Source organism: Fistularia commersonii, chromosome 2 (genome assembly GCF_037954325.1).
Source record: "Fistularia commersonii isolate RoL2024-O1a breed Wild chromosome 2, RoL_Fcom_v1.0, whole genome shotgun sequence".
NCBI lineage: Eukaryota > Metazoa > Chordata > Actinopteri > Syngnathiformes > Fistulariidae > Fistularia > Fistularia commersonii.
In genome coordinates, this window is record NC_141285.1 from 17,396,394 (window position 1) to 17,412,014 (window position 15,621).

The 15,621-nt window shown below is 35.5% G+C and overlaps 1 protein-coding gene across 1 annotated transcript; it reads left to right on the forward strand.

Moving 5' to 3' along the window:
* Positions 1 to 1,527: 1,527 nt before the first annotated feature.
* Positions 1,528 to 3,047, forward strand: LOC147236585 (otoraplin-like). The gene is made up of 4 exons (XM_086162029.1): positions 1,528 to 1,711; positions 1,840 to 1,979; positions 2,099 to 2,209; positions 2,312 to 3,047. Exons 1-4 carry the CDS (start codon positions 1,600 to 1,602, stop codon positions 2,333 to 2,335), a joined length of 387 nt encoding a protein of 128 aa, XP_086018155.1. The 5' UTR covers positions 1,528 to 1,599; the 3' UTR covers positions 2,336 to 3,047.
* Positions 3,048 to 15,621: the final 12,574 nt, after the last annotated feature.

Sequence of the window (15,621 nt, forward strand, 5' to 3'; positions counted from 1 at the left end):
AATAAAAATGCATAATCAACAGTGACACCAATCATAGAGCAACAGTGCCACCATGCGTTGTGTATGACACAGAAATATAACTGAATATTTGACTGAACTTCACCTTTACTTTGTACAGCCATTCTCTTCTTTCACAATGAAGACCAATGTTATGATGTAACAAACAAAAACTAACGAATGCACACACAGACAAACACACAAAAAAACAAACAAGCAAAAAAAAAAGAACAAAATGCTCTGCAGTCTGAGTCTGAAGTGGTTTCCACACAGGAATTAGGAAATTTAAATAATCAAAGTGTCTTGGTCACTGTCACCTAGTAAAATTTCTAGATCTAAATCCCAATCTGTTATCTTCCAATATCTCTTGTCAGTTCAGTGCATCTGTTTGTCCAGAGCAAAACTTGTCTCTGCTGAAAGTGTGGCATACATGAGATTCCAAATCATTTTCACCTGAAATGACCCCCCTGCAGAGTTTGCAAACTACTTTGTGTAACTCTTACTGTCCTGTCTTTGATTTTTTATGCTCAAAGATTTAATCGAAAAAGACAATGTATTGAGTTATTGTGTTCTGTGCATGTGTTAAATGCATTAAGAATGTAATTAAAATTGACTATGCAATTTAATTAAGCTTTAATTAATGTATATATATATATATATATATATATATATATATATATATATATATATATATATATATATATAATTTTTCTTCAGCAGCTAAAAGTGATGCTCATGCACATGCTTTGTTCTTACAATATTGTGTTTTCATAAGGATTTGGTTTTATGCATTCAATGAAGTTCTGTCAAATTCGCTTCAATTTTGGAGGTGTGTGGGTTTAAAAATCTTTATGTAAAATCTTTATGTTTGCAGTCATTATCAATAAATAGCTCAATTTTTGAGGTGTGATCAATCTTATTGTGTCTTTTTGGAAGCATTTTACTCATATTGTCACATCATGATTAGAGGGATTTCTTTTAAGATTTTATGAAACTTTCTATAATTGTTTTGTCATTTGGTAAAGCAAAACAAGACTTCAGTTCTGTAATGTCAAGAATACTATTCCAAACCATTCTAAGGGTCGAAAATTGGGTGACCATATTCAGTCAGTTGTGATTTTTCTTACTGAGAAATAAGTTTGCTGTGGTTACCCGAGTAGCTCGACAGGTGGTGCTTCACCCGAACTAGAGTATTGAAACAGCAGAGGGCCGCCCGTTTTTACTGTTACACATACTTTGTTCAGTCCAAAGTAAAATACACATACGAATACAAGTACTTGTTCTTTTTTTAATAAATGAAAACAACTTTTTACAGAGCTCAAGACATGCCAAAAGTACAACTGTTGAGTTGTTTTTTTTCCATTCGGACTCAGGTTTTTAAGAAATGTCAGCCAACTCCCCTGTGGATAGTGAATAGTTTCAGAGGTTAACATTTCTGAAACTGAACACTGATTGGCCAGGCCGCCTCTGATGTAAGGGTTCAGCCCATTCCCCCTGGCTGAAAGAAATGTTTTCAGATGTGTGTGGCGTTTTTGAATAATCACTACTGCATCCACACTTATCTTCATCACCGCTTCAGTTCTGTTCTTCTGTTTAAAAAAAATGAAGTGTTCTCTTGTCCTTCTGCTCTATGCAGGACTACTGCACACTGCACATTCCATTCTCATGGATAAACTAGCGGACAACAAGATTTGTGGAGATGCAGAGTGCTCACGTAAGTCACAAACACAACTGAAAACTGATTTTGCCCTGGAAACAATCATTGATTCGGTATTTTAAAGATATACTTGATAAGTTGATGACCTATGCGGTTCAGTTTTTTTTTCTTATGTGTGTTATCAGATGTGTTGTCCATGGCCATGGCTTTAGATGACTTCATAGCCCCCGATTGCCGTTTCATCAACATCCGAAAAGGTCAAATGGTTTATGTGTATTCTAAACTGGTGCCAGAGGGAGGCGCTGGAGTCTTCTGGTCTGGAAGTGTATGTTGCAACTGCTTGAAAGGATTTTCAGAAGCCATTGAGAATGAGCAGCTGCTATGAAAATATGTCAGGAAAGCCATTTTCTTAGACGTTCCACCCATTTATGCTGTTATTGTTAGGTTTACAGTGATCGCTATGTGGACCAGATGGGTATCATTGGATACTTCCCTGCAACTGTGGTGAATGAGACACAAAAGTTTGTTCAAGATGCCGTCAAAGTTGCCACAACTGTATGTAAATAATCATTCTCTTCAGTTGAAAACAATAAAAAAAAGAGTTTGAAAAATCAAAAAAATTGATCTAATTTTGATTTTAAATGATTGTTTTTCCAGGATATGGACTTCTCCTGTGCCTAAGAAGTAACAGATTGAAGCCTTCTTTTTCTTCAATTATTGTGCATAATTTAGTAATTTAGGCAACAAATGTAGAACAGAACATTTTTTGCAAGACAAAATCATTTGAAGTTGTCCCTGACATAAAATCAATCAATAGACCTTGACAGGCCACAGATTAAGTCATATAGTAGATCCCTTTCTCTGATGCACATAACTATCCTTTGCTAAATAGCCATTTTTCCCACAACAATAGAAATTGCTGGTCATTTCTAGATGTTCGACAACTTAAGATGTGGTCACAGTACTCGATAATTTTGGCGACATATTTTTAAAAATGTTTTGGATAGCTGAACTGCTCAGGATCCCTTCTCACTGACATTGTGAAATTGATTTGAAAAATTGTTCTAGCTTGCTGCATTTTCAATTGTTTTTGATTCTGCTGCCAATTATTTTCCTTCTTTATTTTTTATCCCTAAAAATATATATTAATTGCTAAATATTATGTTTTGATTTATGTCTCGGTCAGAAATGTATTAGTTAATTTTTTGGTTTATCTACAAAAACATAATCTTAAAGATTAATTGCCACAAAAAAAAAATACTGTCAAAAAACAACCAGACTCTTAAATGGTTATTCTCAGTACGCTGTTCTATGATAATTGCATAATTTCTCTCTGAATGCAACAAATCTGTTGTTAAATATTAAAGGTTTATGAAGCTGTTTTCTTAATGTTCTTTGTGTATTGTGTTTTGTTAAAATTGCAGTGCTTTTAGTTCCCAGGGCCACCACAGCCAAATAATAGTACAGTTATATAATCAATCGTGAAAGGCATAAATAATTGATTTTTCTGTACCTATTTCTGTTTTAGAAAAGACAATATTCATCTGTTTATTACTCTGGAGAAAAGAATCCCCCACCCCCCCATCAAAGTATCTGATTTAACACACACGCATGCACACGCACACGCACGCACGCACGCACACACACACACACACACACACACACACACACACACACACAGGTTTAAAGGTGAATGTAACATCTACATTGAATGTGGTTTTGCTTATTTCACTGGAAGTAAATTCAGTGTGCCCTTATGAGTTTTCATTTCCCTTTCTTATGTGAATGGTGACAACTGCATATATTGATCTTCGGGGCTTGGTTTTCTAATGTGTTTTTTCTTACCCCAGGCATATCTGGAAAGGTGGGCTTTCCAGTTTAGAAAATAAGGCTGTCACTCATGAGATCAATGTCCTGTCCCTCTCTCTACCTAGATCAATACAAATCTGTTAAAAACATAGACAGCTAACAACAAATGTCACTGAACAAAAACATCCCTCATGTTGTTTTGCATTGTTCATTGAAATATGTGTCCAAAGAAGATATCAAATTATAATAAGAGAATAGAAAATATGTGAGTTACTGAAAAAAAAGGCATTTTGTCCATCCCATTTAACACTGATTGCCCATTGCTGTATATGCATGTGCATTAATGTAAACCGACAAAATACACAAACCACAGCAAGTTATTCTTGAGTAAAGTCAATCTTCTGTCAGACAGCTGTGGCTTTAGGGTGTTACCATGGTGACAGGCAAGGATACTGTGTCAGAAAAGATTGATGTGTGTGTGTGTGCGTGTGTGTGTGTGTGCGTGTGTTCCCTGTTTAAAGGAGCAGCTGCCGAACAGGGGCTACAGTAGATGCGCTCATGTTTTTTTAATTTTTTTTTCCATTTAATGTCACATACACACCTCTTCCACAAGCAGCACAGCACCTACATAGAGCTGTGAAATCAACTGCTGAGCACCTGAGCTTGACATTTTAGACTAGAGGAGCATCAGTTGTTGTTTAATATTTTGCTATTTTCAATTGATACAATGTATTTGATGCTGTGAAAAATGTTTTTTAAAATTAACAAAAATGTTACTTAATTTTAACCGTCTTTTGCTGATATTAATACTTAATCTCAATAAAAAATAAAAAAAAAAATTCAACTTTTGTTTGAGGAACAAAAGAAACCAGATCATTTTAGGAAAATGACTAACAGGTTTCAGTAGACATGTAATGTTGTGCATGACAGTAGCAGAAATGACTGAGGATAACAAAGATTGGACATTTAAAGTATAAACATATTGTCTGTTGGTGGCCCAAATACAGTAAGGATATTAATGAAACAGTAAATGATCACCCCTTGCAAACAACAGATTGTTTTTTAAAGGGTGGAGTTTACTAAGAAAGGTAAATATGTCATCCACTGAACTCTTAAAGATATGCAACTGAATGTATAATGAGGCGAAAACATACCAACTTTCCACAGACAGGCACCCTGTCGAGATCAAACCGGGGACCTTCTTGCTGTGTGAGGGAGGTGCTCACCATTGAGGTGCCATGCCGCCCCCATTTGCTGTCTGCAGACTGCAGTTATCAGTCGTTTTGCACTCAGAAACATTTTCAGCCCTGTATTAAAGAATACGGGACATCTTAATCATTGACACATTCATCACTTGTGTATAATGGCAATACATCAGAAATAACATTTTTTAATATTATTTGAACAACATTTAAAATCTACCTGGAGCCTGGAAGTGCATTGTATTCTTTTGTTTATAGTTGACACAATGAATCTCATTATGAAAAAGCACCTGACGCTGCGAGTCATCCTCTTTTGCTGAATAGCTGCCTAAGATATGAAGGGGACATAAAAATACATTAATGATGTGGTGAAGAGAAGCAACAACTATATTTATCATATTCTTCATTTCTTGGTAAAAAAAGCAAACTTTTTATCTTGTCTTCAATGTTTACCAAAATATTACAATGATACAGAATTGAATTAGAATTTATTTTACAAGGCATCTATATTTTTGTAGTTGACATTAGAGGTACTAAGGGTTGGCAACATGACTGTCTGGTTTATTTACATTTTTTAGTGCCTAAATGGTTCTTGAATGATTGGGGCTGTGGATTTTCTTTCAAGTTTCAGAAAATGCCAGGTTTCTAAACTAAATCAGTCAATCAGCCAGTATCAATCAATCAGTGGAAAAGCCTAAGGGCAAGGGTGTCTCTCCTGATATCTTCCACAGTTCAAATCACATTTGTCTGTGTTGTTTTGTGTCAGAATATCTGACTGCCGATTTGCCATGTCATGTATATTGAAGCTGAATCTCAAAGATATAGTCACAAATTAAGTTAACAATAGTGATAAAAGCACATCTTCAGCAACATTTCTTTTCACTATCTTCTTCTTTTCTGTGTGTGACTGTGTGTCAGTGTTATATCTGTGACTCATGTAATTGCACAAGCTCATGTAATTCTACTCATTTTCTCTGACAAATCCATTACAAAGAAACCACTGATTTCATGTGCTCGACCTTCTAAAACTCAGTACTCTACATACCTAATACTTTAGGAACCAGCTCTACTCTGGAAGAGAGGAATAAAATATGACACAAAAGTCTTCATTTGTGGAGAGAAGGTTTTATGAGTCATCTTCATATTTTTATACATTTCCTGTACATTGCAACCATTGTGGATGTAACTGTGACACCTTTCTGAGGACAACCGCCTCTCACCTTTCCAGCCCAGGAAAAACAAATTCCTTTCATTTCCTTTACCCCTTCTTTTTTCCCATCCAAAATTAATCTATCTATCTATCTATCTATCTATCTATCTATCTATCTATCTATCTATCTATCTATCTATCTATCTATCTATCTATCTATCTATCTGTCTGTCTGTCTGTCTGTCTGTCTGTCTGTCTGTCTGTCTGTCTGTCTGTCTTTAAAGGAAATAGATCTTCAAATGAGATATGAGATATCACATGGAAGTGGCTGAACTGTATGAAGTTCTTGCAGTTCATAATGATGAAAGTAAAACAGAGGAAATGAACAGCATCACAAGGATATTAAGGGCTGCTTGAAATAAAAAAAGAGCACATCCAAATAGCTTGTTTTAGTTTGTTCCAAAAGGATAATATGAAAATCGAATACAGTCCATCATAATCAGTAATGATTGTACAAAACAACAATTTTCCTGTTTCATCAATTTTAATTCCCCAGAAATTGCAGAGGAGGTTCTGGGGTACAAAGCCGCACAGTCCAAAATTTACAACAAAGTTCTGATGAGTAAATCATGACCCTGTGATTCCCCCCCAGATTTTGCTGTGGATCACATGGGAAACAAATAGAAATAATGCCAATATAACCGTATCATATAACTAAACATGATCAGCTTTGACTAATATTGTCAACAACCAAAAAGAAAATAATGGTTTACCTATGATTTTTCTCATCAGCCTCTGTTGTCATGACACACTCCTTTCCCCTTCATCATATTTCTCATGTCCATTCTCAGTCGGTCCCCGTGAGGCTTGGTTATCACTTGGTGTGCTCATAACTGCAACCACAAGGATGCAGGGAGGAAAGACAAAGTTAAATGAAATTATGACATTACAGTGATAACAGAGTACAACCCTTTCACAACTCTATTCAGTAACGTTGATTGTGGTTCATTTCTAAAAGGTTGAATTCATGTGTAAAATACATGATAATGAGATGAGAACTCTTCATTGTGATGAAATTGGGTCAAAACAGTAAGATGTGTCATCATGATATGGAAATCACAATCATTAGATGGTGAATAAGGCTAATATAATGATTTTGATTGTTCTCTTTCTCATGTTGGTGACTTCACCTCATTAAAATTACTTTTATGTAATTATTTTACTAAATCAGCTTTCTACTAAAACCTCTAAAATTACATTCTGTCTTAACCAAATCTAATGTGTTTGTCTTGTTTTATCTGGAATGTGTTTGGTACCTATTGCATATTTTACACACAATAGTCAGTCTCTTCCATTCAATAAGCCTTCACTAAAACAGATTTGATTTCACCTGAGGATTGTATTGTCTATTGCCAGTTCCAGGGCTTTTCCTTCACTTAACCTGATCCCCAGCCAATTTCTGCCTCAAATCAGCAGGAGAATAACTGGTTGATTCAAGAGTATGGTAATTTAAACTACTGAAAAAAGTCAAATAATTAGATGCTTTTTAATGTCATTAAAGTTCCATTGTCCCTCATGGATGATACGACTGCCATACCTTACAAAAATCTGTGGCTCTAACAAGACTTTTAAGGTTTTTCTTATATTTTCAATATTCTTCTATCATTTATTCATTGATTTTCTTGAGTCAGCTAAAAGCAAGGAAAACACTCGCCACATTTAACAAATACAGTTCTCTTCTCATTGTTTCAGTTCAGTTTTGTGATTCACAGGCCACATATATTTCATATGAATAATGCATGTGTTTGTGTAATACCATCGTTGAAGGTCTTGGAAATGCTGCCTGCTGGTTTTTGAGGTTTATATATCATGACATTATCGCAAAAGGAAAACCGTTGATGTACAAGGCTTTTCAGTTTAAGACTAATGAAAATGATTGAATTCATCTCCTTTTAAGTCCTTTTTAGAGTTCATAATTGATTTTTTCTCATGTATATCAAAAATAATCTCCAGACATTATACAACAATTAACAATTAGGAGGCAATTAATAATGAAAAAAATTGGGCTTTGTCCTTCAGTAGCTTTTTAGTGGAGGCAAGTAAAACCTTCTAAAATCTGTCTTGTCCTCAAATGTTTTTACAGAGTGGTTTTTGCAATAAGTTCTAAGCTACGAATAGAAGGAGAGTGTTTGTCATGACAACCAATTACCCATTACAAAAGCGGTGGGGCTAGGTAAGGCACTGATGTATTGAAATAAAATTTGGTTGCCAGAGGATTCCTTGATGAGTGTGTGCGTGAGTGTGTGTGCGTGTGTCATAGTGCGTCCATGTTTCTGTATATGTACAAAACACGACCACAATCATATGGTAATATTTCTCTGTGTAACCCAACATGCATCATTGCTTGTATGAAACAGAAAAAAAAATAAAAAAAGTAGACAAAACAAAACAAACCCAGCAGCAAAATAAAACACAATTGAAAACCATAAAAGACTTTGTAACAAATGTAAGTAAAATTGATTTCAAAAACGTTTGAAAGGTTAATTAATGGAATTTTTTTTTAAAATTTTGCAAAAGAAAGTCCATATTTATTCCTCTAAGCCATGTAGTTCTGCATTTTTATGGTCACCCATTGTATCTTTCAACCCTTGCCTTGTTATTCTGAGTAATATCTGTACAGTATTTTAATAAATACATCTTGAACCTATATTTGTTAAGGTGTCCTCATTAGATGTGTGGGGAAAATGTTATATAACAATGAAATTGGAACTTGCTTTGCTCTCAGCTGTTCTGGTTTGGCAGGCTGCCCTGCAGTGTATTGCTGTTTTGGAGGGCCTGTGGTTCATTTTATAGACGAATCAAATTTGTTAAGCTTAATGGTCCTTGTATTGATTGGTTGGGGTATCCTCACAAATTGTTGGGGCAGAATGAACAATGAGACTCTGATTGAGCATCTCTAAATGCATTTGAGCACATAGTTTTATTGACTCTTGTGGAATAGCGAGACTGCACAAGCTATTTACACACTTTGGTTGTTGCCTGTTTTTACAATGGACTAATGGATCAGTAGATAGTGAACAAAGTATTGGAGATCCTACATGGCTTACTTGCCTTGTTGAAATAACATACTACTACTAATAATAACTGATAATAGTCGCACAGCTTTATAATATTCCAGTATGTTAAATATCATTAGAAAAGTCATGAAAGGAAAACAATATGAAATATGTTGATGTATTACCTTTCTTCTGTCAAGTAAATTTGGAGACATTTAACAGGCACAGAGCAGCTAATTAGCGCTGGTTACTTCATAGAATGGCAGTCTTATCACTTCGCTCCTTTCAAGTCAGTGCAACAAGTGAACTCAAAGGAAACTGTGACCAACACATAATCTCAGGCTGGATCTCTATGCAACATCTCACATCTGTGTTAAGAGTCTGCTGAAAGGCGACAAACTCTGTTTCCATGAGTCATGGCTACAGCTTATGTGTGTAATGTTCACACATAAAAGACCTTTTCAGCTATGGAAAAGCACACTCACAACACACACAATTGTAACATTGATATTTTTTTTCACAGCATTGTTCCGTGTCCATTGTAACCTTTGTTCACAGCAACTGAAGCGTAAATGTCAAGTGATTGTGTTAATATGTTTAGATTCACTGTAAGGTTTACAGGTTATAATTGCTCTTGATCAGGTTATTTCCCTCCAGTTTCATTCATTCATTCCTGGCTATTTTTTGAGCTTGTAAATAGCCTATTTTTGTGACTTTGTGTGTTGCTAAAGTGCTACAGCACAAGTTACCTCCCTCATTGCTAGTCGTATAGCCACGTATGCTGTACAGCATACCAGAAATATCCATTGTTTGCTTTCTTAATGGACTGTGTTCTTTGGCTGCTAGTATGGATGTACTGGAAAGAGGGTTGGAAACCTCCGAGATATCGCAACCATTAGTGCTATTGTCCTAATGGAAAGAGCATCAGAGCCCACGCACTGAAATATTGTGTGTGCTGTGTGTGTGGACTGCCCCCAGCGTCACCATTTCTAGCCAAGGTCTCCTGCCCTGTCTGCTTTTGAAAAAGGGTCAAACAGGTCAAACATGCACATGTTTATTGAGGACACAGAGTTGTTCATTGCCTCTGACAGTGGTCATCAGTAGTGCTGATTATTACTTTTTGTTTTAAAGGACCAGACTGTTGCTCAAATAATATGAACTCTGTCCCACCAAACATTACAGAGATACTGAAGATGAAAGTTGCCAAGACAAAAGATTGGGGCAGTCTCACCTAGCTGACAACTAAATGCGAGTATAAAAAGGAATGGAAGAGTTGGCAGGGTTCCGCCGTGCTGAGAACTTAGTCAAGGTGAAGAGACTTGATTGGAAGAGTTTGATTTCCAATGGTGGCCAATATAAATCATTAACATCTATTTGTTTATGGTGTTTGATTTTGGCAGGTTGGGTAGTACTCAGCATGATACACCATTAACAGCAATTAAGCCACTGCTGTCATACTATCAGCTTAATATCTGGTTGCAAGCTGAGCACAAATGTTCATCTCAGAGGGGAGAATTACTTCTCAGTGTATTGAAAAGTTAATGTAAACAAGAAAACAGCACTATATCGCTAATTACTCTTCTGCTGCTCGTCAAATTGCCAGACATTTATCAAATTCAAAATCTTAGTTTATAGTTCCACTTCCACCTTAACAAGGGCTAGTGCAACTTCTCAGGTTCAAACACCCCAAATTAGTATGCTATTAGTATGCTATACTATTGAGCCCTCTACTCATTTGGAATGGCTTCAGTGACTGCGAGCACAAACATTTTTGACTTTTTTCACAGTTCTCATTTGGGCATATTTGCTTGTAGATGAATAATTATTTGATACAGATCTGTAACTGCAACATCTCTTCAAAGAATTATCATTTCTATTTATCCCAGAGGTGATTGTCAAATATATAATTTTCAAATGCTTCAGAACTCATTCATGGTCAGAAAATGACAGCAGCAGTGTGTACTGGCTGTTTTGGACACCTTTGATTAGAAAGACCATCATTTTGCAAAAATAATCTATATTTGAAAACACAGTCATTAAATGACAGAATAAACTTTCGCCTTTTTCAGTGTCAGATTCGTGAACAGAAAATCACCAAAAAACTCACTGTCAGATAATATGTTTTTACAAATCAAATTAGGCCAGATGTTTTTTCATCACCGTTCTGATGAAAGAAATTCTTTTCTGTTGGTGATTTGCATGCCCTTTAATTGGTACTGCATTCACTAAGGCTTACAGAATACTCACCTTGGAATAAATAGCAAACAGAGGTAATTAATTGTTGTGATTACGCATAATCTGTTCTGTGCACAGATGTTTTTCTATTCCAATTACACAAAATTTATTTGGGGAAAATGGTTTGACTAACAAAGTAGGTAGCAGCATTACTCAGATCATTCCGTAGTTGCTGTTCACAGGGACAAAACACCAAAGCCTCAGGCTGGTGTTGGTGAAGTGTTTTTACAGAGCTCATATAGAGCTATTGAAGCCAAGCCTCAAAATGATGCCAACACATTTCTTTTTAACTTATGCAGGGACCTAAACAGGTAACTTGAATAAGTGAAGAAATTGTAACTTTTTTGGTAATTTCTATTAGAATTATCCATCTTTGGCGTCTAATTTCAAAGGCTGTGCGAAAAAAAATGTGCGAAAAGATATGTGTACCTCTGAGAATGTACTGATAATGTATGTAATTATGATATTTAAGACCTATGAATTGCTGGAGACAGTACATCTCCTACTTCACACTGATATTGTTTGAAAAACAAGAGTTTAAATGTTTCGTATTACTCTTGCGTCTGCTTGCGAATACTTGTACAGGACAATGTGGAGAATATTTATGATGTAACAATCCCATTTGGCTTTAATAGATGAGTAATTATAGAGCCCAGTGAAGAGTTAAGCTTAAATCATAGTCCTGCTTTCAAATTCTGCATTTGTTTTCCACAGTGATGATGAAAAATTGTAGAGTAAGAGGAAGGAAACAAGGAGACTGGATTCAATTTTACATCTGAGTGTTTTGAGACGTGTTTTAATCTCAAGGCACACTCAAAACCAGGCAGAAGCACTCTCCAGAATATCACTGGTGGCCCATTTTCATGCATCCTGCTGGGAGAAAAATAAAAACATCACAGTGCTATTTGCCGGACCACAGAAATGAAAGAAGTTGTTTGTGCTAACCTGAATTACCCTTCCCACTGTCTATCCTGAGACAGCCTCAGCCTTGCTGAGGAGGACATAAACAACACTTACATGTCAACATAACAATTTTTAGCTCAGTAGGGGAGGATAAGATGGAGGTGAGAGGTAATGAATAATAACTTGGTGATTTGCAGAGGCAAAAAGGCTGGAATGAATGAAGTCAGACAAATGAGTGACAAATTCAGTTACTCTGCTCAACTGTATTGGCCTTTCTGACCTTATGGCACATCAAACCTAACATAACCTTATGTTGTTCTCTGCTATCTACTTCTCCAGCTGGTCTGATGAAAGTAATAGATCTGTACAATGTGGTGTTAGAGTCCAATGCGCTTGTAGATGAGATGCAATTAGCTCCTACTTCCTTTGTGACGTATAAATGCAGTTTGAACTTCTTAGGTTATGGGTTCACGGAAAGCCTCCAGAGGAGATATCATGGGTAATAACAATTTAACCTTTTTCCCAAGGAAACGAGTATAAGCTTCTTGCTCATCATGAGCCTTTCATTTTAAACAAGCATAAAGAATAATGAAATAATATTTCCTCCAGATTTCCAAAAATAATAATAATAATAATAATAATAATAATAATAATAATAATAATAATAATAATAATAATAATAATAATAATAATAATAATAATAATAATCATCATCATCATCATCATCATCATCATCATCATCATCATCATCATAAAAATAATCATGATAATGAAAATAATTATTGCTACTGCTATGTTTTATTAAATCTATTGGTAAACTGTTTGGTCAAAACAGAATTTAGGAACTAAGAATATAAAACTGTCTTTATCCATAACTGGAAGACCACAGTCAAAGGTAAAAATAAGCAGCAAAAGATGCTATGGTAATGATATTTTATCATTTGTCATGTTATTATGAATGGTTTTTTCAGGGGGTTTTGATATCTGTCTATCTGTCAAGGATGGCATCTTATCTCACAGAGCCAGAGGCTGGGAGTTGCCTTGAACGAAACAGATAAAGAGCAAGAGCGAGGGAGAGAATGAAACCATTAAAATTGAAGATACTGAAACTATCCATACTATAATCAATGTGGATACTACAATCCTCCACTCAGTCCAAGATATTGTGTCTCATAACACTGACTGGCACAGATAGAGCTGCATCTAAAATGACAGACAGCTATGGTGAAGGACGAGAGAAGAATTTTTGCTCAAGTCCTGTCATCTGGAAATATTATCAGGAATTATAAGGGAAATTGTAAATTAGTAAGTCAAGGACTTCAAAGTTCAAATGAACAGTTTTCAAGGATTTTAACACTAAATTGGATTTTGTTTTCTGCATTAAGAGCTGTTGCAAGCATAACAACTTAGTTTCCCATGAGTATCTGCTGAGTTTAAATGCAAGGTGAATAATTACCAAGCATCTTGTTTGTTTTCTAACATGAAAATGTGACCGGCAATGGACACATGGCATTCATGATAGATTTTCAACAGAGGGATGAAAGTAGATCATGTCGTGGTGTTGATATTTGAGCTCCACTGAGCTTATTCCCTATTGTCATCAACAATATACCATTTGATGAAAGCTGTCACTTGGCTGTCTCTGCTGGTCTGCACATCCTGTAGCTTGGAAGATTTATGGTAATTGCACTAAAATGTAACCGTTTCCTCTTAGAAATTAAATCTTACTTTACATTTACAAGAAAAAATATTGATACTTGTTTTAAAAAAATGTATTTCTTATTCTGATTCTGAAAAAAGACGATCACTTTTTCCAATCATCTGTCTCCTCTCCAAGTCAAGCATGTCACGTCATATCATGAATATCAAGTGACAGTCAAGAAGATTTTGACATGGGATAAAGTTAGGGTCACTGCCACGTGGCCTGAAACAACCTCAGTGAGAAAAAAAACGAGCATTTCAATATAGACCTTGTTGCAGGACACTGCTATCATTACACCTTGCAGGTGCAACATGTTAAGAGTGGTCAGATTCTTAGAGTGGTCTTACTCTTAAGAATGTTATGTTTCTGAAATAATGTGCTTTTGCAACAAAATGTCAGTGCGGTTTAAAAATGAATGTGTTTTTTCTTGTGGATTATCTGGGGACTTGATTATCTGTGCTGTATCAGCTTCTAGCAGCCTGTCTAATCTCTTCTTGACTTTTTAAAACTCGCATCAAAATGACAGAGCCTGAAATCCCTCCATCCTGGATAAGAGTAAAAGATTATAGATTCTAAACACGTCCCCCAAATCTATAGATGCACATACAGTACACTGAACTCAATACAAAGCCACAGCTTTGCATGATCAAATTATTTCCTTTTAGACATTTTCTTTCCCTTGGTTGAAATCAACAAGCTGATGCGGTCAAAGTATTGATTCCAAATTCAAGAACACACCTTTCTGCTTCTCTACAATACATCCCTTTTTAATGAAAATAAGCTGTGTCTGCCACGCCTGGATTGCAAGTTAAACTAATACTCTCTATGTACAATGAAAGCAAGGCTTGCTCTTATGCGTTACCACAGGGTCAGTGGGTTTTTCATTCACTGTCATGTCATTCAACAAGAGAAACACACAGGTGTTGAAAAACACTGACACTTGTGTGCCGACTCATTAAGTAAATATTGATAATCAAAATTGGATTTTCTCGTTCTTTATTTAGTTGTGTTTCACAGTGTCTAATGTATGATCTTCATCATCATTTTAAACTTAGCTAGAATATATGACTTTGAGAGAAGTGAATGAGAATCATCAAATATCACATTTTAAATCAAATGGTAACATATTAAATATTCTTTTAATTACAATACTGTGCAAAAACGTATTAATTTTGTCTGTTGAAATGTTTAGACAAAGAAGAATGAAAAAAGGCATCTGATGGTTGACGAGAGTAAGACTTTCGAGACAGACGTGTAACTGCTTTCATTTTAAATGAATTAACTATCACAAAATCCAACAACAGCAATCAAAGTAGATTAATTCAGGCTTATACTGCATGACGAATCCTGTCAGTGCTAATTTGAGATAAAAGGAAGGTGAAAACAAATTATGGTCCATTTTACTCAACCGTCTTTCACAGCTATGGTCTCTGAATGCCAAAAGAGACTTTTAAAGTAATAGCCTCTAAATCATGTATAAAAATATAGCAACTCAATTAACTAGTGGTTCATTTGAGCTGTAAAATATTTCTTGGTTCTTCAGACGTGTTTATATACTTACAGGGTTATTACAGATGACTGCTTGGGGTGCATAACGACACACTTATTAAACTGCATTAGACATGTACACACTTTGACATGCATCCGCCATGTCAAACTGAGTATGTATCTTTTTAATTACAAGCACACCTACATGGAACAGAGGTGTCATTGTTAATAAGTCTTTCCACGGGGAGACTCAGAAGAAATACTTGGTGATTTGTCTAAACGGCAAAATCGCCCTCTTGAATATTTTCCATGGTGTTAAAGAATATAAAGTACCTATGAATATAAATGCAAAACCTGATTGACAGTTATAAGCATACATCGGTGAAGAATTTTCCAGTGATAGAGAAGGGAAGGAATCTGGC

What these genes read in the sequence shown, in the direction of transcription:
- LOC147236585 (XM_086162029.1), top strand. Translation starts at nt 1,600, where the DNA reads ATGAAGTGTTCTCTTGTCCTTCTGCTCTATGCAGGACTACTGCACACT. An exon ending in TGGAGATGCAGAGTGCTCAC is followed by an intron (nt 1,712 to 1,839) that starts GTAAGTCACAAA and finishes GTGTGTTATCAG; the next exon opens with ATGTGTTGTCCATGGCCATG. An exon ending in CCGTCAAAGTTGCCACAACT is followed by an intron (nt 2,210 to 2,311) that starts GTATGTAAATAA and finishes TTGTTTTTCCAG; the next exon opens with GATATGGACTTCTCCTGTGC.